The sequence below is a fragment of the Phyllostomus hastatus genome, unplaced genomic scaffold (genome assembly GCF_019186645.2).
Source record: "Phyllostomus hastatus isolate PE091 unplaced genomic scaffold, TTU_PhHast_1.1 phas_contig_1162, whole genome shotgun sequence".
Lineage (NCBI taxonomy): Eukaryota > Metazoa > Chordata > Mammalia > Chiroptera > Phyllostomidae > Phyllostomus > Phyllostomus hastatus.
The window spans coordinates 5454979-5478745 of record NW_025333537.1 but is presented as its reverse complement, the minus strand read 5'-3'; the positions used below and the strand labels follow the sequence as shown (position 1 = coordinate 5478745).

Genomic DNA, 23767 nt, shown 5'->3' with positions numbered 1-23767 from the left:
GGATGTCACTTAGGGGTGGAACCTAAAAAAAAAAAAATAAAACCCAACAAACAAAACAGAAACAGACTCGCAGATACAGGGAACAGAGCGATGGTGGCCAGACGGGAGGGGATGGGGGCGGGGTGGCGGCCGGGTGAAGCAGGCGAAGGGGTGAAATACGAAGTCCCAGGCATACACACAGTCACAGGGATGCAAAGCCCAGCCCAGGGAACACAGCCAGGACTATGGTAATAACTGTGTGTGGTGTCAGGCGGGCACTGGACTTGTCGGGGGGATCGTTTTGTAAGTCAGGGAAATGTCTGACCACTCTGCTGCACACCTGAAACTAATACAGCACTGAACGTCAACTGTCATTGAAAAATTAAAATAAAAATTTTTTAAAGAGAAGAGCAGGGAGGGGAGGAGTGGTTCGGGCCGGCACTGGACGTTGCCAGGGAGACCCGGGAGAGACACGCACTGGGTGCAGGCCAGCACCACTGACGTCTGTGCTCGGCGAGTGCTGAAACGTGGTCTCAAGTCGGCTGCCACCTGTGCTGCTTGGTGGCCCTTGGGAGAAGCCATGCCGTGCACGGAGGCTGGCCGCCACCAGTGCCGGGCTCGGGGCCCTTTGGTGGGCACCGTGATGTGCGCTGAGGCCAGCCACCCTCATGCCGGGCTGGTGGCCGCTTAGTGGGAGCTGCACGCTGAGCCAGCACCAGCAACAGCTCAGGTCGGGCTTGGGCTGCCTGACGGAAATCACAGTGCAAGGTTCGCCAAGTCGCCACTTGTGCCAGGCTGGGGGCCTCTTAGCAAGAGATACAGGGCACGTGGAGGCCAGCCATCGCTTGTTGGGGGTTTGTGTACTTTTGAGAGCTTTTAGGAAAGCCCACAGCATGCACCGAGCGGGGCTGCTTGTAAAGAAAAGCTGCTCGAAGCAGCTGGGGCCAAGGGCTTGCATTGGGTGGAGCAGGGTCTCAGGGAATCATAGGGGTGAGTGGGGGTGGCTGAAGGTGTTAGCCAGGTCCATAGAGACTCAGGTACAGCATCTGCCTGAGCCTGCCCTGGGGGGTGGGGCTCAACAAAGGAACGATGGAACCCCTTCCTGTGCGTCCCTCCTGGGAGAGAGCCCCCTCCCCCCACAGCTGCCCCTGCAGCCCTCACCCTGAGTCAGGTTGATTCAGCCCCGCCCCTGTCCCCCCACCCGGTTCCCCCCACCCCACGCCATGTGTCCCTGGTACTGTCCCTTGAACTGTGCCCAGTACTGGAGCTCAGAGTCTGTGTCCGTCAGGGAGCGAGCCCCTCAAGTGCAACGCCCGGGACCCCAGCAGCCCTCTGCACTCAGCCCCTGCTGGTTTTCACGGCCAGGCGTGGGCCCCTCAGCCCTCAGTGGGGACCCCCGCAGCTGAGAGAGCCCTCCTGGTTCTCCACTGCCGCACAGGGGCGTGGGGACCAGCCTGTTTCACGTCTCTGTGGCCCCCGCTGGGCTCCACGCGGCTCCTCCCGTGTGTCCGCAGGTACAGGACCTCTCTTCGGCCGGTCTGAGCGGTGCTCAGGGCGGTTGTCCTGTTCGCTGTAGTTCTGATGTGGTTCTGATGTAGGTTTCGATGTAGTTCTGACGCAGGTTCTGATGTAGGTTCTGATGTAGGTTCTGATGTAGGTCTGATGCAGGTCTGATGTAGGTCTGATGTAGGTCTGATGTAGTTCTGATGCAGGTTCTGACGTAGGTTCTGATGTAGTTCTGATGCAGGTTCTGATGTAGTTCTGATGTAGGTTCTGATGTAGTTCTGATGCAGGTTCTGATACAGGTTCTGATACAGGTTCTGATGTAGGTCTGATGTAGTTCTGATCTAGGTTCCGATGTGGTTCTGATGCAGGTTCTGATGCAGGTCTGACGTAGGTTCTGATGTAGTTCTGATGCAGGTTCTGACGTAGGTTCTGATGTAGTTCTGATGCAGGTTCTGATGTAGTTCTGATGTAGGTTCTGATGTAGTTCTGATGCAGGTTCTGATACAGGTTCTGATACAGGTTCTGATGTAGGTCTGATGTAGTTCTGATCTAGGTTCCGATGTGGTTCCGATGTGGTTCTGATGCAGGTCTGACGTAGGTTCTGATGTAGTTCTGATGCAGGTTCTGACGTAGGTTCTGATATAGGTCTGATGCAGGTTCTGATATAGTTCTGATGTAGGTTCTGATGCAGGTTCTGATGCAGGTCTGATGTAGGTTCTGACATAGGTTCTGATGCAGGTCTGACGTAGGTTCTGATGTAGTTCTGATGCAGGTTCTGACGTAGGTTCTGATATAGGTCTGATGCAGGTTCTGATATAGTTCTGATGTAGGTTCTGATGCAGGTTCTGATGCAGGTCTGATGTAGGTTCTGACATAGGTTCTGATGCAGGTCTGATGTAGGTTCTGACATAGGTTCTGACATAGGTTCTGATGTAGGTTCTGATGTAGTTCCGATGCAGGTTCCGATGCAGGTTCTGATGTGGTCGTGTGAGGCGAGCACGGCGTCCGCCCGCTCTGCCACTTCTGACCAGAAGTGAATCCGCCCCTTTTCCGGGCGGCATCCTTTATGAAATTGGCAAAACATACCGCAAACTGTTTGAGCAATCTGCATAGGGTGAGTCCAGTTTTTAAGCTTTTACGATGAGTGCGAAGGTGAACACATTTCTGTGTCCATATTTTTGTGCCTGTTGCATTGATCTCTTTCAGGATAAATCCCCGCTGAGCAGAATTACTGAGCTTTTCAAGTACGCTTTTCATTGCAACACAACATGCGTGCCGACCGAAGTACATCCCTCATATGTGTCCTGGTTCACAGATTTTCTGGGAACACGTTTGGGGCACCTGGACCAAGAACTCGAATGTTCCCAGTACCCAGAAGCCCCCATCATGCATCACTCGAATAGCTATCCACAGTCAAGGGGAACCACTATGCTGACACCAGAACCAACCCGCTGGCTTCAGGCCATGCCAGAACGCCACCCCAGCAGCTCCACAAACGACACACGGAAGGCGGACTCGGCTGGGGCCAGAGCCCCAGCAAAGCGAATCCAGCCTTGCAGGGCTGGTCCCTGTACACCAGCTTGTCCTCAGAGTCACAGCCAGCCTGAGAGTCGGCCCCTCCCACTGATGTGCCGACAGCAGCCAGGGCCCCACGACAACAGACAGGCACAGGAAACCCACCCACGAGGGACGAGCCCAGGGCGCCGGCTCACGTGAACGGTGAGAGGAACCGCTGGGCCTCACGGGACACGGAAGGAACAAAGAATTTCAAAGACTGAAGACAGCTTCAGGGGCCTCGGGGACAACATCAAGTGCAACAACGTTCACATCTTAGGAGCGCCTCAAAGAGGAGGGGGAGAGAGAGTGAGAGTCTGTGGGAAGGATGACGACGGGAACCCTCCCTAAGGCGGCGACAGTCACGGCTGCTGGAGTGACTCTGCGTGGGGTCGGACCAGGCGGCCGCTTCCTGCGTCACAGCCGACACCAGTGTCCGACTGCCGTGCTGCGCACCCGAGACTCACGTGAGGTGACGGGCAGTGCCAACCGCAATCGGAAAGAGTTTGATTTATTTAAAAATACACACAGTTGCATATTCGATGTGGAAACGTGTTCCACGTGTAAGGTCTCCGAGCAGCATGTTGGGAAACCGTCAATACAAATACACACGGGTGTTGAGAGAAAACCTAGACTCGTCTCCCCAAAATGGTAATAGCGATGATCTCTTCCTACTGGGACAAAAGGCTTTGTTTTGCTTTAATTCATCCGTTTTTCCAAGTCTTTCTTATGCACAATCTGTATTCATTACACGACCTTACACGACTATATTATTAGTCATGTGATGAGTAGGTCAAGCACATAATACGGTCCCATATAGAAGAGCCCACGGAACTTTAAAATGTTGTTATTGATGAATCATCCGTCCACTGGCTGTGGGTCACGCCCCAGGCACCCGTGTCCTCATCTGCTCCTTTCCAGGACCCCGAGACGGACAGAGCGTCCCCCCACTTTGCAGGAGAGCAAACTCAGTCTCAGGGCGGATGTGTGACTGAGTCTCACGGTCGCCGAACTTGAAAGAGACAGGGCCAGGATTTGGACTCTGTCTGACTGGCACAATATGTGTGGTTTGGTTTTGTTTTATTTTATTTTTATCATATTTTATTCATTTCATTTTCTTATTTATTTTATTTTTCTTATTTATTTTTTATTTTATTTTACCTTATTTCTACTGACACCCACCCCACACGGGCTCCCTTTGAGGGACCGGATGAGACGGGCTGGTTGAACAGCACCTACGTCTAACCTGAGGAGCGTGGTCAGAAACCACAGCCAAACACGCGCCCCTGAGCGGCCTCTCTCGGAGCTGAATTACCTTGACAACATCACGCTGGATGACAGAGGCCAGTCTCCCAGGCCACGCGCGGCACGGTTCCACTCACATAAACTGCCGCGAGAGGCAACTGGGAGGGGGAAGTAGACCAGGGTGGGCGGGGGGAGGGGCAGCGGGGTCACTGCTCAGAGGCACCGGTTTCTTTCTGAGCGGGGAGGGGTGAGATGTTCTAAGATGAGATCGCGGTGATGGTTGCGCTACCCTGTGATTACATTAAAAGGGCCCGAGTACACAGTCAGTGGGTGAAATGCGGTGTGTGAGAGTTACAGGTCCATAAAGCCATCGGGAACATAAATTAAGACATCCTCATGGCAACCACAATGGGCAACGATCACGAACCATTCACCGGGTCCTGGTGCCATGTCGGCCAGGCCCACGGTGGGCCTCGACTCACGGGACCCTCCGGTCAGTCCCATCGCGTAGGTGCGGTGAGATCCCCACTCTAGAGACGGGGACCCTGAGACTCGCCCCAGGTCGTACAGGTCGGGGGGAGCCGTACAAACTAGAAAGCACCAGGGACCGGATTTCTCTAATGCACAGCTTCCAGCCAACGGCACACCCAGTGCGTGTGCCCACACACACTCGCAGGTCACAGCCTCCCCCGCTGAGCTCCCTGCACGCTCAGCTCCGGCTCCCGGGCTGACCCTGGATCCCCACAGGGCCTGGGGCATTGGAACCCGACACGCAAGTGCCCGAATCACACACCTGGGACCGTGAAAGGCCCCGTCTGTTGTCCCCTCGAGGGTTCCTGGGAAGGGAACTTTTCCAGTGTCCCCGCTCCTCACTCAGCCCTTTTTCCAGGTCCCCATGAGGTCACAGTTGCCATGGGGACAAGGGACAGAGACACTGCGGCTTCAGTGTGCCTCTCCAGCTCCTGATCTGGGTGTTAGATTTCAACCTGAGGGAGATGCCCGCCCGTCCAGGAGGCTGGCCGGCGGGGGTTTCCTCGGCCCAGTCTCTGACGTGTGTCTGCGTGTATGTGGACGGCGGTGACTTATCACTCTGTGTCCCAAGCGTAAACAAAAGCCATGTGCCTGCACGGCCCTATAGGAAGCCACCAGCCACCTGTGGCCACTGACCCCTAGAAGGTGGCCAGTCCCCGCGGCGATGTGCCAGAGTATAAAACACACACGGGCTTCCAAAGCCTTGTTACACACCAACGTGAACTGTCTCGATAATTCTGATATTGATCATCTACGTTGAAGTACTATCTTAGATGGAATGGATTAAATACTCGATTAAAATTAATTTCACTTTGTTAATGCGGCTCCTAGAAGATGGAGAACGACATCACTCATACGGCTCCTAGAAAACTGGGAACGGTTCCGCCGCCCGTTACGCTTGTCGTGGAGAGAGCCGACCTCCGCGCTCTGCACAGAGACGTGGCTCCTGGTCACGACTCCCAGGAGCTGGGACGAGGGCTCAAGGAGAAACAGGTAAGAGGAACCCTTGCCGTCCATCTGCACCGGGAGGGGAGGGAAGAGATGCTGAGCCTCGGGACGCCCGGCCAAGGAACCCGGTGTCCCCTGAAGATGGAGTACTACGCAGCCTTGAAAAAGGTTTTTCTAACGATTGAGGGACTCAGAACAGTGTTCATGCTCCATCACTATGTGGACAATTGACAAGCTACAAGATCTTGCTTATCTGCAAGTTCGTATCGATATACAGGCTCATGTGGATTCATGACAGAACGGTCAATTGTTTCCAAACGATACAGTTATAGGGCATTTGTCTCCTCACCCCTTATTTCTGCTTAGCTGTCCTTTACCTTGCCTACGACGAATGGGGATTACTTGTGTGATCGTATTTAAAGTGACGATTGTCAACCTCGATGAGCACAGTGAAAACGAAACCGGAAAGTGGGTGCGGGTGAGGACGCGGAGAAGCTGGAACCCCGGGACGTTGCTGGTGGGAACGGGAGGCGGGGCAACGCGGTGCAGCCGCGGGGGAAACGGTCTGGGGGCTTCTCAGTGAATTAAACACAGATTCACCGCACGACCCGGTCATTCTCCTCCGAAGTGCGTACCCGAGAGAAACGAAAACACGCATCCGTACAGAGACCAACCCACACAGACGAGTGTTCTCAGCAGCACCGTTCACAGCAGCCGAAAGGGAGAACCAGCCCCGGTGCCCATGAATGGACACACAAAATGGGGCCCATCCGTACAATGGGGTACTCTTTGTCCCCAAAGAGGAATCAAGTACTGACACACGCCACAACACGGGGGAGCCCTGAACACACTGCACCACGGGGAAAAGAAGCCAGCCACAAAGGCACCAGGACATGCAGATCTATAGATGCAGAAAGCAGGTCAGGGCCTTGGCCAGGTGGCTCGCCTGCTTAGAGCGTCGTCCCATACACCAAAAGGTGGTGGGTTCGATTCCCGGTCAGGGCACGTCCCTAGGTTGCGTGTTCAATGGTCTGTCAAAAATGTTTCTCTCTCTCTCTCTCACCCCTTCCTTGCTCTCCAAAAATTAATAAATACACCCTCAGATGAGAATTTTTTTAAAAAAATAAAGTATTTGTGGTATTAAAAAACAAAGCAGGTTAGCGGTTGCCAGGCACTGGGGCGGGGAGGACTGAGGAGCAGCTGCTAGGGGGCATGGGGTTTCCCTCTGGCCCCGGCCGCACCTGTAAGGCTGCGGGGGCAGCTTGCAGCCTTCTATGCCGAGCAAGGGGTCACGGCGGCAGAGGGTGGTTGAGGGAGTGGCACAGAACACGGGTCAGAGGCCACTCTCGGGGAGGAGGCGGGAGGGGGCTGGGGGCGGAGAAACGGGCCTGAGGTCCCATGGGAGGTCCAGCCTCCGCCCCCCACTGTGGGGGAAGGGGAGCGCTGGCGTTCACCCGCAGCCAGGATGGGGTGGTCAGGGCTGCTCGAGCCCTAGACCCGGGTGCCCGAGTCTGGTGGCGAGGGCCACCTAAAATGTCCCTTGCTCCTTCCAGAATCCATGCTGGCTCTCAGGGGGTTGGGGGACCTCATGGACTCCGGCACAGCCAACCTGTGGCCACTTGACCCTCATCATTCATTTAGAGACATTAACTGAGCACCCCTGGTTTGCCACGCACCTGCTAGATGCTGGCGTGCAGACGTGAAGACACATGTCACCTGGCTGGGACCCAGGATAGTAAGTGCAGAGTCAGCCAGCCAAGGAGCACCCAGGTGGGAGTGGGGCTTCCAGGCTGTGGGATGGGGCGGGAGGTGATGCCCGCTGGGGGCTGGGCTGGGGAGGTGGGGGAGGGCTGGGGGAGGAACTGGGCCAGGGGGCTGGGGGTCTGTCCTGGCAGAGGCAGAGTGGAGAGAGCTCAGGGCGCCCCAATTCTTCAGCAGGGGTGGAAGGCAGCCAAGGAACAGGGTACCAGGGGGCTGGGCAGGGGCGGTCCCACCATTCCGGCTTTGGCATTTAACCTTCACCCTGAGCTCATGGAGGACGCTAAGGCCAGGAATGAGATCCCATGTGCCTGGTGATAGAATGGAGGGGGGATGCAGACACTGGGGCCGAGAACCCCCGGAGACACAGGCAGGTTTAGCCGTCCAGGTGCAGGGGTGGGGGAAGGGGCAGGGGTGGGGATGGGGGAAGGGGCAGGGGTGCTGGTGGGGAAGGGGCAAGGGAAGTGGGTGGGGAGCGCTCAAGACACACTCAGAAGGAGCAAGGGCAGCTGAGAGCAGGCTCCTGCTCTCTCCAGGGGCCCCCAGGGAACCCCCTGCCTCCCCCAGCAGCACCGGCCTGAATGCAGGCCCTGGGACACCAAGTGGCATCCCTGGGAAAGTCTCGGTGGCTTTCGGGGCCCCCAACGCTCTCCTGCTGCAAGTGTCCCGGCGGGCCGGCCAGGACTCCACCCAGGCACCGGCGGAGGTCCCAGAGACAGAGGTGAGGCAGGCCAGGCTGAGGCAAGCTCACATCGCTGCCAAGAGCTGCTGCTGCTGCCGCATCCCAGCTTCCTGTCCTGCGCACCTGCCCGCCCGGGGCCGCCCGCCGCCCCTCCGTGAGGCAGAGACAACAGCAGCACCGCCTTCAGGGGCTGCTCGCCTGATGAACATCCACCAAAAGCACGTCGCACGGGGCTCTACCGCGCAACACCCACATGTCCGTCAACTGGTGAACGGTCGTCCGCACAATGGACCGATCCCACCACACACACAAGACATGCAGTAATGACACACGCCACGTGGACGGCCCCGGAAAGCATGCGTCTGAGAGAAAGAAGCCAGCCACCGAAGCGCACTGTCACAAGCTCCCGTGCACGTGAAGCGGCCAGGACAAGCCAGTCTGCTGAGACAGAGGGTGGGTTAGCGGTTGCCAGAGGCTGTGGGGAGTGGGGTGACTGCTAATGGGCACGAAGTTTCTTTCTGCGGTGACAAAGGCGTTCTGGAAATACTGGTGGTGTTTGCACCACGCTGCAACAGCACTTAATGCCGCTGACTTAGATGCTTTAAAATGGCTAAGGTGGTACGTTTTACATTAGGGGGGGTTCGCCCCGATTCAAAAAGAATGCACGCGTACACCTGGCACTGGACCTGGCAAGGGGGGCAGGAGACACTGGAGGTGCCCCCCGGAGCCGTGACTCTGCCCTAAAGCAACAATCCCCCAGCACCTGAGAGGCTGGCTCCAGGCTCGGGCGGGAGAGGCAGCTGGTTGCGTGCCGCCTGGGGCTGCAGCCAAAGCAGTGACTCATCCTGGGCCTCGCGGCGGGGAAGGGACCTGCGGGGAAGGGACCTGCGGGGAAGGGACCCGCCCTCACACAAGATGCCTCCCCGCACTGGCTGCCCAGCTCCTCTCCCTCACCTGCCTCCCCCCTGGAAGCCGTGTGCCCAGCGGGTACACATCCCAGACCTCGCCTGGCGACTGGGATTCTAAAATAAACCCAAGGTGCACTTGGGTGCACTTGGCCTGGAGAAGGGGAGTCATCCGAGCGAATTCTGTTCTCTGAAGCAGAAGCAGCGACCAGGTTCATTGCTGGCGTTGATCCAGCACCTCAAACCCTTTTCCTGCGCAAACACCCAGGAATTCCCGGCATGAGTTGCCCCGGGCCCACACCAGCACGGCGTCGGCATTCATTGGGTTGGCCAGAAGGTCCGTTGAGTTTTTCCCATGAAATGAAAGACATAGTTTTCATGTTCACTGATAACTTCACTGATTTGGATATTTCAAATATGTCAGCTATCTCTGGCTCTCGGCTCCCAGTGGGGAGAGGCCAGGGGTGCTGCTGAGCACCCTCCGATGCAGAACACGGCCCCCCCCCCAGGGGAGGACTAGTCGGACGGAATGTCGACTGTACCAGGAAACGCCACAAACCACTTTTGACATGTCCGATCAGCGACAGCACCTTCGCCATCCACGGCACAGACACTTTTTTTGGGTTTCAGTTGTGTTTTTGCCTTTCTATAAAGCATAAACTGAAAATGTTGCCTATTTTCTTCCATCTTCACTATTGAAATGGCTGCCCAAAAATTCACAAATGTTGATGTGTTTTTTTTTTCATGCACGCTGACATGACAGCTGTCACAACACAATCTAACAAAATTGTTGCTAATGAAGTTGAAGACGACTCGGCACGACTAGAGCCATCGTGTGGGAGAAAAAAGCTAAGTGACCTTTTCGGCCGGCCCGGTATTTAATCTCGGGTATTGTGTGCCTCGGTTTTGTTTGGGATCTCTGCGGCTGTCTTTTTCCTGCACAGACAGAAACCTCCGATTCTCCGGACAGGAGGGACAGCTGGGACAGAGTGAGGTGACCTGACCGAGAGAAGACCCCTCCCCCTGAGCAACGAGGCAGCTGGGGCAGCTGTCGGAGTGGGTGCGCACGCCGCCACAAACCACGCCGCCTGTGCTTTGCTCACCCTCGCTCGGCTCCCCGGGGCTGCGTTCTGTTCTCTGCCATGTGCCCCGAGGAGGAACGCCGGCCCCGTGTTAGCATTTACTCCGGGGCAGGCGCCCAGCCGAGCTCCGCGGACGCGGTCTCACTTAGTCTTCGGGAGAGTGTCTGCCTCTCAGGGTGGGCATCGCACCCCTTTCCAGACACACTGTCGCCGAGAGGCTCAGTCACCTGCTGACGTCACATGGCTATGGGTGACACAGCCGGGACTTCAGCCCCGTGCAGGAGACCGTTCTGCGTGGCGTGGGCCCAGATCCCCAGGGAGAGCAAGGTCCGACGCACAGGACCCATGCCCACGGATAGGTTCTCCCGTGGGGAATCAGGCCTGCATGGTACCCAGACCGCTATGAGACTTGCTTTTGCTAAAACTCCCTCACCCCGAACTGAGACAGCAAGTGCTTCCTGTAACTTCCTAAAACCCATGCTAAACCTTCCAAGGACGAGTGTAACTGGTGCAACCACTTTTCCCTTTGCATTTGCAAATATCCCTCTTCTGTGATGTGATTAGCGGCATGGGCTCCTCTGTTTTCTGTAAAAGGTAACCACCTCAAGCGAACGTGTACATAGTCAATGCGGACCATCACCTAATGTGCTGAGACACCCAATAAAGGCCGGTCATGAGAAAAGCCATGCTGTCCCTTTTCCTCCACAGGACTCAGTGGTCCGTGTGGATTTGTCTCGTGTCTCATCCACAATGTGGAGGACCCCACAAGCCAGGGTCCGCATCAACCCTGGTCTTTGACTCCAGAACCTTTTCTCAGAACGGCTCGCTGTGCTGTGTGCCAGGATGGAGGCGGGGCTGGGAGCATGAGGACGCATCACGTATGACACTGAAAAGACAGTTGTCCCCACTGAAGAGGAGAAAGCAGGGGAAGCAGCGGAGAGTCAGCAGAGATGCGGAGAGCGGGCGTCTTTCAGAGCCCCGAGGAGCTGGTTGTCGCGTCTGCCCAGTGCTCTCTTCAGCTCCAGGCCCAGACTGAGGCCCGACCAGGCGGGGACGGGCTCCTGGAAAGTGTGAGCGCTTCCTGTGCAGGGCACTCGGGGAAAGGGCTCCGGTTCCTGCTAGCGGACTCTCCACTCCGCCACAAACATGAGGAATGCTGGATACAGTGAGAAAAAAATGCAATACTCCACTGAGTGCGGGAGCACGGGAAAACCCCGGTGTCGGAAGAAAGGGAATGCGGACCCAGCAGGGCGAGAGTGCCAGACGCTGCCGAGGGGGCCTGGGGCTGTCATCGGGGTTACAGGCTCCAAGAGCCAAGGGTGGGCTTCTAGCCCCTGATGGACAGAAGTGGCCTTGGGTCAGAGCGAGCTCGCAGTGAGACGCCCATCAAAGGCTGATGCACAAAAGGCTGTGTCTCCAAGCGAGACGGGCCAGGAAAATGTGCCCCACTGGCCCACAGAGTCAACAAGGACGCTGAGTCTGCCCAGGAGGGGGCAGGGGGCAGGGGAGGGGACTAGGCCCCCACAATGAATCAAAACTCAGCCTGTGCCACACACGGGCTGAGCAACCCAAACATCTGTGGTGCGGGGAAGCCGAGTGGAGAAACCAGGTAAAGAGTGTTTCCAGGCCAGTGAAAGCCCCACGGTCCCGCGAACAGTGATCGCAAAGCGCTGCGTCAGGCACCGCCACAGCCCAGAGCGCGCGGGACCCTCGCGGCATGTGTGTGCGGGGTACTTTCAGTATGCTCTCCTCCACAGGCTGGGCCTCAGCATAAATCGGGAGCTGAAAACAGTTCTGGAAGGGTGTGGAAGCCAGAGGGAGGCAGCCCAGTCGGAGACGAGCATGTAACAAAAGACCAACCGCACAAGCAAATAAGCCAACACACGGCTCTGGAAAGTGTATCACTGAAAGGGCTTGTGCCTGCCAGCCCCAGCCACCTTGGAACACTTTCCAGCAGACACAACTCACACACAGATCGGCCTCCGAGGAGGCGAAGCAGAAGAGGTGTGCGGGAAGCTCTAAGTTATTACAAAAAAAAAAAGAAAAAAGAAAGAAAGAGCTGAAGCGTGCTCACCAACCGGCAGTGAGCGCAGAACGCTGCGGATGGCTCGTCGAAGTGTGAGAAAGACGTACACAGAGACAAGCAGTTTCTGTGGGGGAGTAAAAAAACGGAATGGCCACCCTGTCCAGAGGGGAGAGGGCCCCGTCTCCATTCCCAAGCAGATTTTTATTCTTGAATACCAGTACCCTCTGCAAATTACAAGTAGTTAGCTTTGAAAGGCACTGGCAGATCTCCCGCTGGGAACCTAAGCCACAGTTTTGGGGGTTTTACCATTTAAAGAGACTGCAGGACTTAAAAACTTAGTTTCGTTTCCTCCCTGTGCCTTCATACTTTAATTAAAGAGCGTCCTCCAGCAAGCAGATCTCACAGGGCCTTTCATGTTCTATGTCCCAGGCCTGATTACCCCGGGGGGTCTGCCGTTTCTGGTCTGGGCTGCACTGCCCCTGCTATTTCCGCAGCCTTGAGTTAACAGAGAAGACAAAGGCAGCCAGGAGACTTGGATTTCTCACAAGGACTCAGGCTTTGACAAAGCCGAGGGGGCAGGGGTCGATGCCATCACCCCTTCTTATCCACAGCCCCGAGTCTCTTCCCTTAGGGCATTCCCACGTGATCGAGTCTGTCTTAGATTCATTCTCTTTCCTAGAGAATTGTTACCCATCATTGACTGCCCATCATGCAATAGGGAAGCTAGGCATTAGAACAGGCAGCCTTCATGCCAGGGAAATAAGTTTTGTCTCCTTAGTGGCTCCTGGTCCAGAGGTCTTTCACTCAGCCTAAGTCACGAGGGGTTACAGCTTCCTGAGACCAGGCAGGGCAGTCCCCAATAGGAGCAGTATTCTACGACCAAAGTAGAGAATTTAAAAACATATAGGACATATACAGTGCTTTCAAAAAGTCATTGGAATCAGAAAACTTAGCAGTCAGGTTCAGGCAGCAAGGTTATTAATAGCTGGAGAGAGAATCAGTGAACTGGAAGGCAGAGATAAGGAAACAACCCAGAATGCACCACAGGGCCACACAAGGAAAAAATGAAATAAAGGTAAAGAGGCATTTAGCACAGAATGACCATGATCTTACATATGTCTTACAAGAATTATGGAAGAACAACAAGAGAAAGAGAGAAAATACTATTTTCATGATGGAAGGCATGAGTTGTCTTGAGAATGAAACAACGTAAAACACTCTCAGGCAGAATATACAAAACAAATCCACACCAGAGACAGTGTGATGAACAACAACGAAACCTTAAAACCAAAGGGACACAGATTTCTACAAAGAAACCTCAGCTAGACAACAGAGCTGGCCACTCAACAAGAGAACAAAGTGCTGAAAGAAAACATGCAACAACCTTGAATTTTATACCCAGCCAAACAGTCATTTGTATATGTGGGGCCCCCCAAAAAAGGCATTTTCAGACAAAACTGACAATGCACAGACTCATCGAAAAGTCCGTGGAGCCCTGGCTGGTGTGGCTCAGTGGACTGAGTACCTGCCTGCAAACCAAAGGGTTGCTGGTTCAATTCCCAGTCAGGGCACCTGCCTGGGTTCCAGGCCAGGTCCCCAGTAGGGGGAGCACAAGAGGCAACCACCCATTGCTGTTTTTCTGCTTCTCTTTCTCCCTCCCTTTCCCCTCTATCTAAAAATAAATAAAATCTTTAAAAGAATAAATAGAAAAATCTATGGAAAGATAGATTATATAAGAAGAAAACTAAATCTATATGATGGAAGAGTGGCAATAATTAACAAGGTCTGCGCAAGACAATAAAACCAATAAACACATTTTAGAAATAAAATACACTGGAGAGCAATGCACGTGAAAACACGTCAAGGTCCCTGATCATCGGTACAAGGGCAAGACAATGATTGATTTCAGCCACGTCAAAGATGGCAGACACCTCAAAAATGGAATAAATTACTGAAGAAAAGTTAGAGAAGGCCCTTAAAAAGGGGAAATGTAGCCAGCTTCTGAAAAGTTTATCATCAAAATGGTTCATGCCTGCCAGCCACCTTGGAACACTTGCCAGGTGTCAAGAGCGTTACTCATGCCATTCTAACAACAGCCCTGTGACACATGCCCATTTTACAGACGAGGAAACTGAGACTTGGAGGCAAAGGTTACTAGCCTAGACGTCGGGGAAGAGCAGCACCGTGAATCCAACCCCCATCTATCTGCTGCTCAAGGCCAAGGCGGTAGGAGGGGAATGTGTACCCGTGCGGGACTCTGGCCGAGGTCTCGGGGATGCACGTGAGGCCAAAAGAACTCCTTAGAACTACTGGGCAGGCAAGGCCTGCGAGGCGCTGGGCACTCGCTCAGGGTCCTTTGATCGTTAGGACCCTGGCATGGTTGTCAGAGGAGGGACGAGACACCCTTCCCACCTCAGTGCACAGGGAAGTCACTTATGGCAGCCGCCCTGTCTTCCCATCGGTGTCTAAGACCGGCCACAGTGCTGGGTCTCCCGCCTGGCCGCCGGCCCTCTCTCTCTCTCTCCAGGAGGTGCTTCGGCCTTGAGACCTGACTGCTCCCTCTCCTTTCCCAGGGAGCTCTGCCCAGAACGGAAGACCCACGGCTGACAACCGGCCAGTCCCCAAAGGTCACCATGCTGGGACAAGAAAGGCCCTTTTGTCCTAGTGCTCACGGTGGCTGCCACCAGCAGAAGTCGACCTTCCGGCTTTATGAATTAATAATAAAGGTAGAGCAGGGGACAGGCTGGCTGGCAAGACAGGGTGCCAGGCTCCTCCCTGTCACCTTGCGCAGGGCCACCAGCATGGGCGGAAGGAGGCCTCGCCTTATCTTCCCGCGGCAGCGGGCACTTCTGAGCGGGGACGCCTCATTCCCTCGGCGTCAGGTAGCAGGCCCTGAAGTGCTTTGCAGGAGTCAAAAGCATCGTGTGAACACCCCGGGGTGCTCTGTCTGTGTCTGAGCGTTGATTGAATTTGTGCGACGTTCTGGGGACCATTAACTCACAAAACACCCTGCCAGCGTGGGGGCGGGAAAGGCAAGAAAGGAGGATGCATCAGGGACCTAATTGCTACTAATCTGTGGATCTGGGAAGTCTTGGAGTGGATGGCCGACCGCTCCCACGCTGAGAAAACACATTCTTCTGCAGCACGTGGGGTTTATGTCATGCGGGAGAGGCAGCTGGGGTTCACGCCATGTGGGAGAGGCAGTTTCTCTCGAATTTGGAAAGGAGGCCACCCCCGAGAGGCCCAGTTTTGAATCTGAGTTCTGCACTCAGCATCAAAGCGACCTTGAGTGGTCGCTTCGCATGCCTGTGCCTCAGTTTCCTCACCTGTAAGCTGGCAACAACAATAGTCCCGCCCTCCTCGGGGTCCTGAGGATGAAACGCCTATGCAAAAACAGCAGTCGTCTAGTTCAGAGCTGGCCGGGGGGACCACGGACCCCCTGACCCACGCCGTGCCTCCGACAGGCTGGAAACGGCAGTTCAGAGGGGGCTGCTGCCTGCCTGGACCAGGCGTCTCAGGAAGGCCACACAGGGCAAACGCCAGGACCCTCGGCCTGCAGGTGGGGCCCCACGATCATTGCCAAGGTGGGGGTGAGGTACAGGGCCCAGCTGCACAGATCACAAAGTGTTAGCAGGGATCTGAGCAGGAGCTGCTTTTGGGCGCCCAGGAACTGAATTCACTTGCTACCTACTCCTTGCAAAAGCTTCCAAAGTCAGCCTGCACACTCCCCGTCTCGGGAAGGTGGGTGGGGAGGTCCGGATACCCACACCTTACCAACGCGGAGAGGGCCTCCCTCCGGAGGTCTGGACCACTGTCCCCAGGACGCCAGACCTTTGCCCTCCCCCCCACCCCATCTGCCCCAAGAGCTCAGCCTGGGGGAACTGGTCTTCCTCGGGCCTCACAGACATGACTGTCCCTCCCTGCAGGGAGCTATGGTTTCTCATTTTTATATGAAAAAAATAGGAGTTGTGTGGCTCCCATGCCCCCCGAGCCACACAACTCACTCCTGCAGCCTTTCTCATGGGGTTCAAAGACTCCCCAAGAATCCCCAGTTAAAGGCCACTGTCCACTCCAGAAGAAATGGAAAGGGAGCGGGGTGGGTTTTTTAGCCTTTTAGCTTCTCGCGCCTTGGCAACGGCAGGGACAGCACAGTGGCCCGGTCAGCCCGTCCTCCCCCCTGCAGTGAGCGGGGCGAGGCCACGGTCTGGGGCCACAGGGAGACTTTCTAACCCAGGAGCATTGCCCAGCAGCGAGAATCCAGTGGAAATAGTGAGCCCCCATCTCTGGTCCCTCCTCCAATGTCAGGGTCTGGGGCTCAGACCAGGAACGGAACCCTGACTCTACTCAGGAGCCCGTGGCAAGTCACAGCATCTCCTGAGCCTCGATTTCCCCATCTGTAAAATGGGCGTACCGGTGTTCTGGGAGACTCCGTGGCTGAGCAGGGATAAGCTCCATGGCCCCACCCAGCACTTGGCAGACGACCATCACTGGGTAAACATTAGCTGTTACCAGCACGAGGTCTGCACTCGAGATCTGGGAGATTGTTTTTTCTTTTCCTTCCTTCTGGCAGCTTCTGCAGAGACAGGCCTGTGGAGCTGTTTTGGAGCCGAAGGAAAAAACAGACCCTTCACCTTTCCCAGAATCCTCCTCTATTATTTCCTTTCCAAGTTCAGGAGCAGGCACAGAGGTGGGGGGGCGGGGGGGGGGGACAGGAAGCGGGGCTACCTCCAGGCCAGCTCAAGGTGGTGAAGGGGCACGGTCTCGGGTGGGTGATTCCTAGGGGGCCTTTCTTCCTGTCCAGGGACCGTTTGGCACCTCGGGGTGCACGCTGGGCTGGATCGGATCGGCCGGTGCCGGGGTTTCCAATGCGTTTCAGAAACCCAAGTCATCAGCTGTCTTGGCTCGGCAGCGAGGGTGGGGAGCGCCTGTTTACGTTTTCAGCCAATCCGTGAGACTTTCCCAGCAAGGGGAGTGGGCGTGCAGCCCCGGCGATGCCCCGTGTGGGCGAGCTAGTGCTCAGCACTATATTTGGTGGAGCTCCTTCAGCGCCGAAGCCGACGGGATGCATGGCAAGGAGGGAACCAGAAACGCTGGGGTGGGGGTGGGGGGCCTGGGAGGGCCCAGCGAGGCCAAGGCCAGCTGGTAAGGGGCAGGGGACTAGGTTTTCTCCTGGACAGGGGCCCCTGGGCAACACTCCTGGGTTCACCAAGTCTCCAAGGTCATCACCCCTTTAATGTGAACCCCCCGTGTTCTCAGCAAGGACCACGCGCTGTGTTACAAAGGTGAGAAGACAGTCATCCCCATCTTAGGGAGCTCCACGTTGCAAGGCAGTGACAGGGGACAAACCGTACCAGGCTGTCATACGAGCTGGTACGGGAGAGAATGCAGGGGCTGCGGGACCCTGAGGATGGGCGTGTGCCCCACAAAAGTCAGCTGCAGAGTAAGCGGCCAGGGGTGGCTTTCTGGGAGGGAGCAACAGCCCCGCTGAGCCCGAATGATGTCCACAGAGCGTGAGCTCTGCGAAGAGGTAGAGGGAAGGGGGGATGCCTGCAACCTTCCCCTGGGGAGGGGGTTCCCCAGTGCAAACACCAAATCCTGCGGAGTGCCGTCTCACTGTGGCAGAGGGCAGAGGGGACAGCTCGTGCAAAGGCCCGGAGGTGAGAAAAGTGTGCAAACAGGCGTTTCCTGCCCCTTCTGGGTTCCTAGAAGTCACAGTGAAAACTGAAAACCGAGTGGTGGCAGGACAGGGGCTTGGGGATCCTGCGCCCCTCCTCCTCTACTCCTCCACTCCTCCGCTCCTCTGCTCAGGAGCTGTGGGACCTCAGGAGCTGTGGGACCTCAGGAGCTGTGGGACCTCGGGCAGGTTGCTGTACCCCCCCTGGGCCTCGGTTTCCTCATCTCTGAAACAGCATACCACCCCCTTCCCTGGAAGGTTATCAGGAAGACCCCACCAGCGTGCACGCCAAGTGCGCAGCACAGAACCGCACGCCCAGGGACTCCATCAGCATCCTGTGCTCGCCCTTCTCGGTGTCCAGGTGGGGTCCTCAGGGAGGGCCGGGCCGATCCTTCCTTCGGGAGAGCCCAGGACCCAGAGGCACAGTGACTCGCTGACGGTCACGTGGCCGGGGAGAAGTGGGACCAAGGTTTGATTTCAGCCGTGGCTCAGAGTGACCTGGCCGTCCCCATGTGCTCGCAGCACAGCCAGCACCACCGGACCTTCGCCCAAAGCCACACACCGGGCCCTGACTGTGGCCATGCCCTCAGCTCATTCCTGCCGCCGGACCTTCGCCGCTGCGGTGCCCTCTGCCCCGACACGCGCCTTCCACTGACCGAAGGGCCGGCCCCCCCTCATGCGGGTTTGCGTTCCGTTACCACCTCCTCAGAGAGGACCTCGGGTCCACCTTAAAGAACGCATCCCTGCCCCTCCTCCCCAACCCCCACACCACCCCCATGTTGTCTACTTCACGGAGCTGACTGGGTGACACTGTGCGTCTCCCCCTGGTCCGTACCTACCCGCCCAACAGGCAGAAGAGCCCAGACTGTGCCAGCCCCTCTCAGAGGCCGAGGGAGACCTTTCTCTTTCCTCCCAGTCCAGAAAACCGAAGGCGTGCACTCTCCCCTCAGCACCCTCCGGCTCCCTTCCTCCCTTGGGGTGTGAAACCTGCGTCCTGGCCAGTGAGAGAGACGCATCCAGGAAAGCTAGAGAAGGAGCACTCAGCGTCTGCCGCCCCTCCCCCCCACGGACAGGGGACCCAGGAAACTGACAAGCTTCCCAGCATGCTCTGCAGCTCCATCACCTGTCAAACCCACAACCAGCCGGAATTTCCCCCAGCCTGCCTGCCTGCCTGCCTGCCAAGGGGGCTGCCTCAGAAATGGGGGCCGGTGGCCAATCCACCCTTCTGGGGGGGTGAGCGGTTCCCAGCTACAGAGCACCCCCACCTCCAGCAGTCCAGATACAAGACTGTGGGTGACGGTGAGAAGGCACTCAAGACATGAGGAAGACAGGGGAAACCCGAGAAGTCAGGGGGGAGAGGGGAACCCTACCTCCTCCATCCGCCTGGGGGGTGGCCTGGACTTGACATTTTGAAGACGTAAAAGAGGCGCATGTGGTTCGAAATGAAAATATGACAAAGTTTACAGTGAGAAGCTCACTCCCCCTTCACCCTGCCCACAACAACCCCCCATAAATATTCATTATTCTTACTGCCTGCGGGGCCTTCCAGAGTCCTTGGTGCAGATAAAGCAATTACAAATGCACGCTTAGCCTCCCTCCCTTTTTCGAAAGAGTCCCATATTCTGTATCACTGCACACCCTTTTTCCCTCTAGCTGCTGACAGTCCTATATTCGTACACAGGAAGACATATAGACAAGTGTGGGCGTGTGTGTGTGCATGCCCGCACACACAGCCCAGCTGTTCGGGGGTTTCTGTAATTTCCATCCAATTACCCCGGACAGAGGTGCTCAGGTTAGGGGCCGGGGAGTCGCCTCTCAGCCCACGCGCACACGCGGCGGGTTTCCTCCGCGGACTGCCTAGGATGCCGGCTGGCTGTCGGCACTAACTCAGAGCAGGTGCCGGCGCCGCCGGCTCCTCCGTAGACATTAACATCTGCAGCTGCGCTGCCCGAGCTCCGACCAGGTGCGAGCGGAAATCCCATTCCAAAGAGAAGGAAACCAAGCCTCTGAGAAGTAAAACCGACTCGTCCCAGGTCACACAGCTAGGAAGGAAGGGCGCACACCCAGTCTGCCCACCCCCAAAGCCGCCGGGCCCGCTCTCCCGTCTGGCTGGTCTACAGTCCGCACTCCTCTTCACGGCCGGCGGCTGCACCCCGCCCCCCGAGGTCAGGGCCCACGGTCAAGTTTCCAGCCCGGCTGGACCTGGGCGAGCAGACAGACAGGCGCTTCCACCCCGCCGGTCCCTGGGGTCACCTCGGCCCGCGGTCCCGCCTCCCGGTGCGCCTCGCCTCTGCGCGTCCCGGGAGCCCCGGCGGGCTCGAGGAAGGTCGCCGGGCTTCTGCCAAGTGCTGTGCGGGCGCTGCCTCGCTTCAGCTTCCCCGGGGAGCTGCGCCCACCTGAGCCCATTTTACAGACGGGAGGACGGCGTCAGAGCCCGGCTCCCACCCAGCTGCCGCCACTTCAAAACTTTCCGCCCCCTGCGCATCGGGAATCCAAACGACTTCCAGGTGCAGGGCGCGCACCAGCCCGGCGCTCGCTCTCCCCGCCTGGGCGCCCGCCCTGAGTTGCTGGGGGTGGGGACCGGACCCCGCGCGCCCCTGGGTCCGCAGTCCTCAGGCCCCGAGGTTACCCGCTAACTTCGAGGGCACCCAGGCAGGGTCAGTGGCCGCGGCACTTACTCAGCATCGCCGCGGGGCTCCTCGCCGCAGCCTGCAAAGTGGCCGGCGGGAGCCCATTGGAACGTGGGGGACACTGAGGCGGAGAGGGCCGGCCAGCCCAAGGTCACACAGCAGGCGGCGCGAAGCCGGGAGGGCGGCGGTGGGCTGGGACTCCCCGTGCGAGCCTTCTGACGGTCCCGGCCGGTGTCCCCGCGCCCGTCCCCCGCGAGATACTCACAGCCGGTCTTGCCCACGAGCTCCCGCACCTCCTCGGACGCGGAGTGGGCAGCTCCCATGGTGCCCGCTGCGAGGGCCCCCTGGCGCGCGTCCCTCGGTTGGCGTCGACTGCGCAGCGGCCGGTCCGGCCTCGGGTTCAACTCGAGTCAGGACGCCGGGAGCGGTCTGAGCCGCGGGTTCCGCGTGGGGCGGCAGCGCGGCCTCTTAAAGCGGCGGGCGGCGGCGCGCCGCGGTCCTAGCGCGCGCCGACTTCGCGCACTGCGGGGTGCGGGGAGCGCCCCGCCCAGGGCCGGAATGGCCGGGAGCAAGGACCGAGGAGCCCACCTCCGAGGTTCCTCAGTCGCGATGGCGGCGGCCTGGCGGGTCGTGTCTCGCCGCTTCCGCACCTCCGCAGGCTCTGGAAGAGGCAGGTGGGGGCCGAGTTGGGGCGTGAACAGAGGAGAGGCGGATCACCGGAGGTTTCCTTGCCTACCCCCACCCCCACCCCGGTTCCACCACACACCCTCCCAGATCGCAAGAGGGAAACTCCCCCGGGGCAGTGAAGGAGGACGGCGAGCATTAATTAGCTCCGTGGTGAACAGCAATAAAGGATACAACAATAGTGATCCACCTTGAATGCGCACCAGGTGCTTCGCTCGGCTTATTCCACGAGAGCCCCTCCCCCCAGCACCCAATGAAGTGGACACACCCGCGTGCCAACCAAGCGGCCCAGCCTAGCCACACAGCACAGGAGTGGCGTGGGGAAGGGGGGGGGTCCCAAACTTTAGGAGCAGGAGCTCTGCACTCCCCGCCCCCCATTCTGACTCAGGCAGGGCCCAGAGGGCTGCGTTGTTTCAAACCCCCGGAGATGCGATGCTGGTGGCCCCTGAGTGAATGGGAGAAGCTCTGCGTTAAAATGGCTTAAAGGGACCGGGTCCTGTAACCAGGCTGGGGCAGGGGCGGGGCTGGGGGTGGGAGGGGAGAGTGGGGTGAAGGTGAGGGTGGGAGGCTGGTCCTGCCAGGTGTCTGGCCGGGATTCCTTCTTCTCCTGAAAACGGGGATAATGTAGTGAATGAGAGGTCCCATCGGAAGGGACCGGCATGGGGCCCAGCTCAAGGTGGTATCGGTGGAGGCACGCCCCCTTTGCAGGTGAGAAGCCGGTTCTCAGAGAGGTCACGCAGGAGAGCTGAAAACCAGTCACACTTCCTGGTTCCCAGGCTCAGGGGCGGCTGAAGGGGTCATCAGTGATGGGCGTGTGAGTGTCCTGGGCGCCAGGCTCTGCGGTAGTGCTGGGGTGGGAGCAAGGGACTCCAGGTATTCACGGAGGCTTAGGGGGGCCCACCGACATCAGCCTCACAGGTGCTGGGGGGGGGCTGCCGGTCGCTGGCCACAGGCCCAAGCCCAGGCTCACCACTCTTTCCAGGGGCAGAGGTGCCTCTCGGAGCCACCAGGGGGCTCCTCACACTGGCCAGAGAAGCAGAGTCAGCTGCATCTCGTTTGGAAATCCAGCTGCCCATAGGCCTCCAGAGGGCTGTGGAAAGTGCCTTTCAAAAGCACCCTCGGGTGGTGCTGAAACCTAGCCGAGGGGGCACATGTTGGGTTTTGGGCCCCTGCTGGTCTGAGCCAGCTGGACGGCTGACCTGGAGACTGCATTTTTCGGTCAGAAGGAATCCAGATGGGCTCTGGGGTCAGAAATGGGGATCCCAGGGCCCCTCGGGAATTGCCCACAACTGCTGGGAACAACTTTATTCTGACTTCAAGTATCAGTTCCTGGAATGTTATGTTAAATTATTCAAGAATTCAGTGATGGGGCTTTCTGCTGGGGACAGAGACAAAGGCCTCTCCTCTCCTGGGTGGGGTGGCTCCCGGAGGTAAAGAGTGTGGGGGGGGCAGGGAAGTGGGTGGATGGGGGCCCAGGGATGGTGCTCAGGGACAGTGAGGGGTCCCATGGCTTTGCCCTGCCCTCCAGGCGACCACAGAGAGGCCCCCCAGGGTGTGGGGTCCAGGGGGCCGGTCTTTATCCCGCCACCTGTCTGGAGCGGCAACTTCGTCTCAAGACCCATTGGCTGCGGTCAGCTCCCATACAAGCATTTACACTTCTTGTTCCTTCCGCCTCCCCCTCCCTCCTCCTATGGCCAGGGCCTCCTCTCAGGATCCTGGGGTGATCGCTTCCCCCCAGACGCACTCCCAGGGTCCCCACGTGCTCTCTTGGGTCTGAGGCGGAACCTAGCCACCTTAGCCCAGAGAAGGCTGGAGGGGGTGATCGAGGGGGATTTTCTCCTGACGGAGGGGCGAGGAAAAATACTCAGGAGCTCCCTGTGGCAGCAGGAAGGTGCACAGGCCAAGGCACAACCTGTGAGTTCCTACCTTCCTTCCTTCCCTCCTCCATTTATTCCCTGCACACTTATGGGGCACCTGCTGTGTTCGGGGCTCTGGCTGGGTCCAGGAGCCATGCTTCCGCTCCTAAGGAAGTGACACTGGGGACACTGACACAGGGGAGGTGACCACGGAGGGGGGTACACAAGGGCCTTTGGAGACTCTGTTATCCCCTAAGCTGAGCTTTGGGGAGTCCGTGATTGTCCCCAACTGTGGTCCCAAAGGGACAGACCACAGGCAAATCCTGGGTGGACGGACATATGCGGGAGTTTGGGGGGCTCCGCCCTCCGCCGGGGCTTTGTCCCCTTCTCTGGCCGTGATGCACACACACCGCGGGGGCTCCCGGCACACAAAGCCCGCCTGCGTTCTTCCGGGGCGTCACAGCTCTAATTCAATCTCACCCATGGCTCTGCTGGCGTCACCAAGGATGTCTGGAGCTTCGTGGGGGGCCTGGCTCGGCTGATTGGATGTGTCGTCTGCAGCCCTGGCTGAGGGGCGCCCGCGTGGCGATCTCCATCCTCCTGCACGCACGCAGCATGACCTTCCGAGGGCCGGGAAACACTTCAGTCACCAGGCAACTGCGTCTCTTCTCCTGGAGGAGCTGATTAAAAACCACGGCCGTGATGAG

The 23767-nt window shown here is 57.8% G+C and overlaps 1 protein-coding gene across 1 annotated transcript in view; it reads right to left on the bottom strand.

Annotated features, from left to right (window-relative positions):
- TESC (tescalcin) overlaps positions 1 to 21177 on the bottom strand; it is a 41637-nt gene extending 20460 nt beyond the window's left edge. The window contains exon 1 of the mRNA XM_045844000.1: positions 20786 to 21177. Coding sequence (XP_045699956.1) covers positions 20786 to 20843 — 58 coding nt within the window. The 5' untranslated portion in view covers positions 20844 to 21177. The remainder of the gene's footprint in view (positions 1 to 20785) is intronic.
- Positions 21178 to 23767: the final 2590 nt, after the last annotated feature.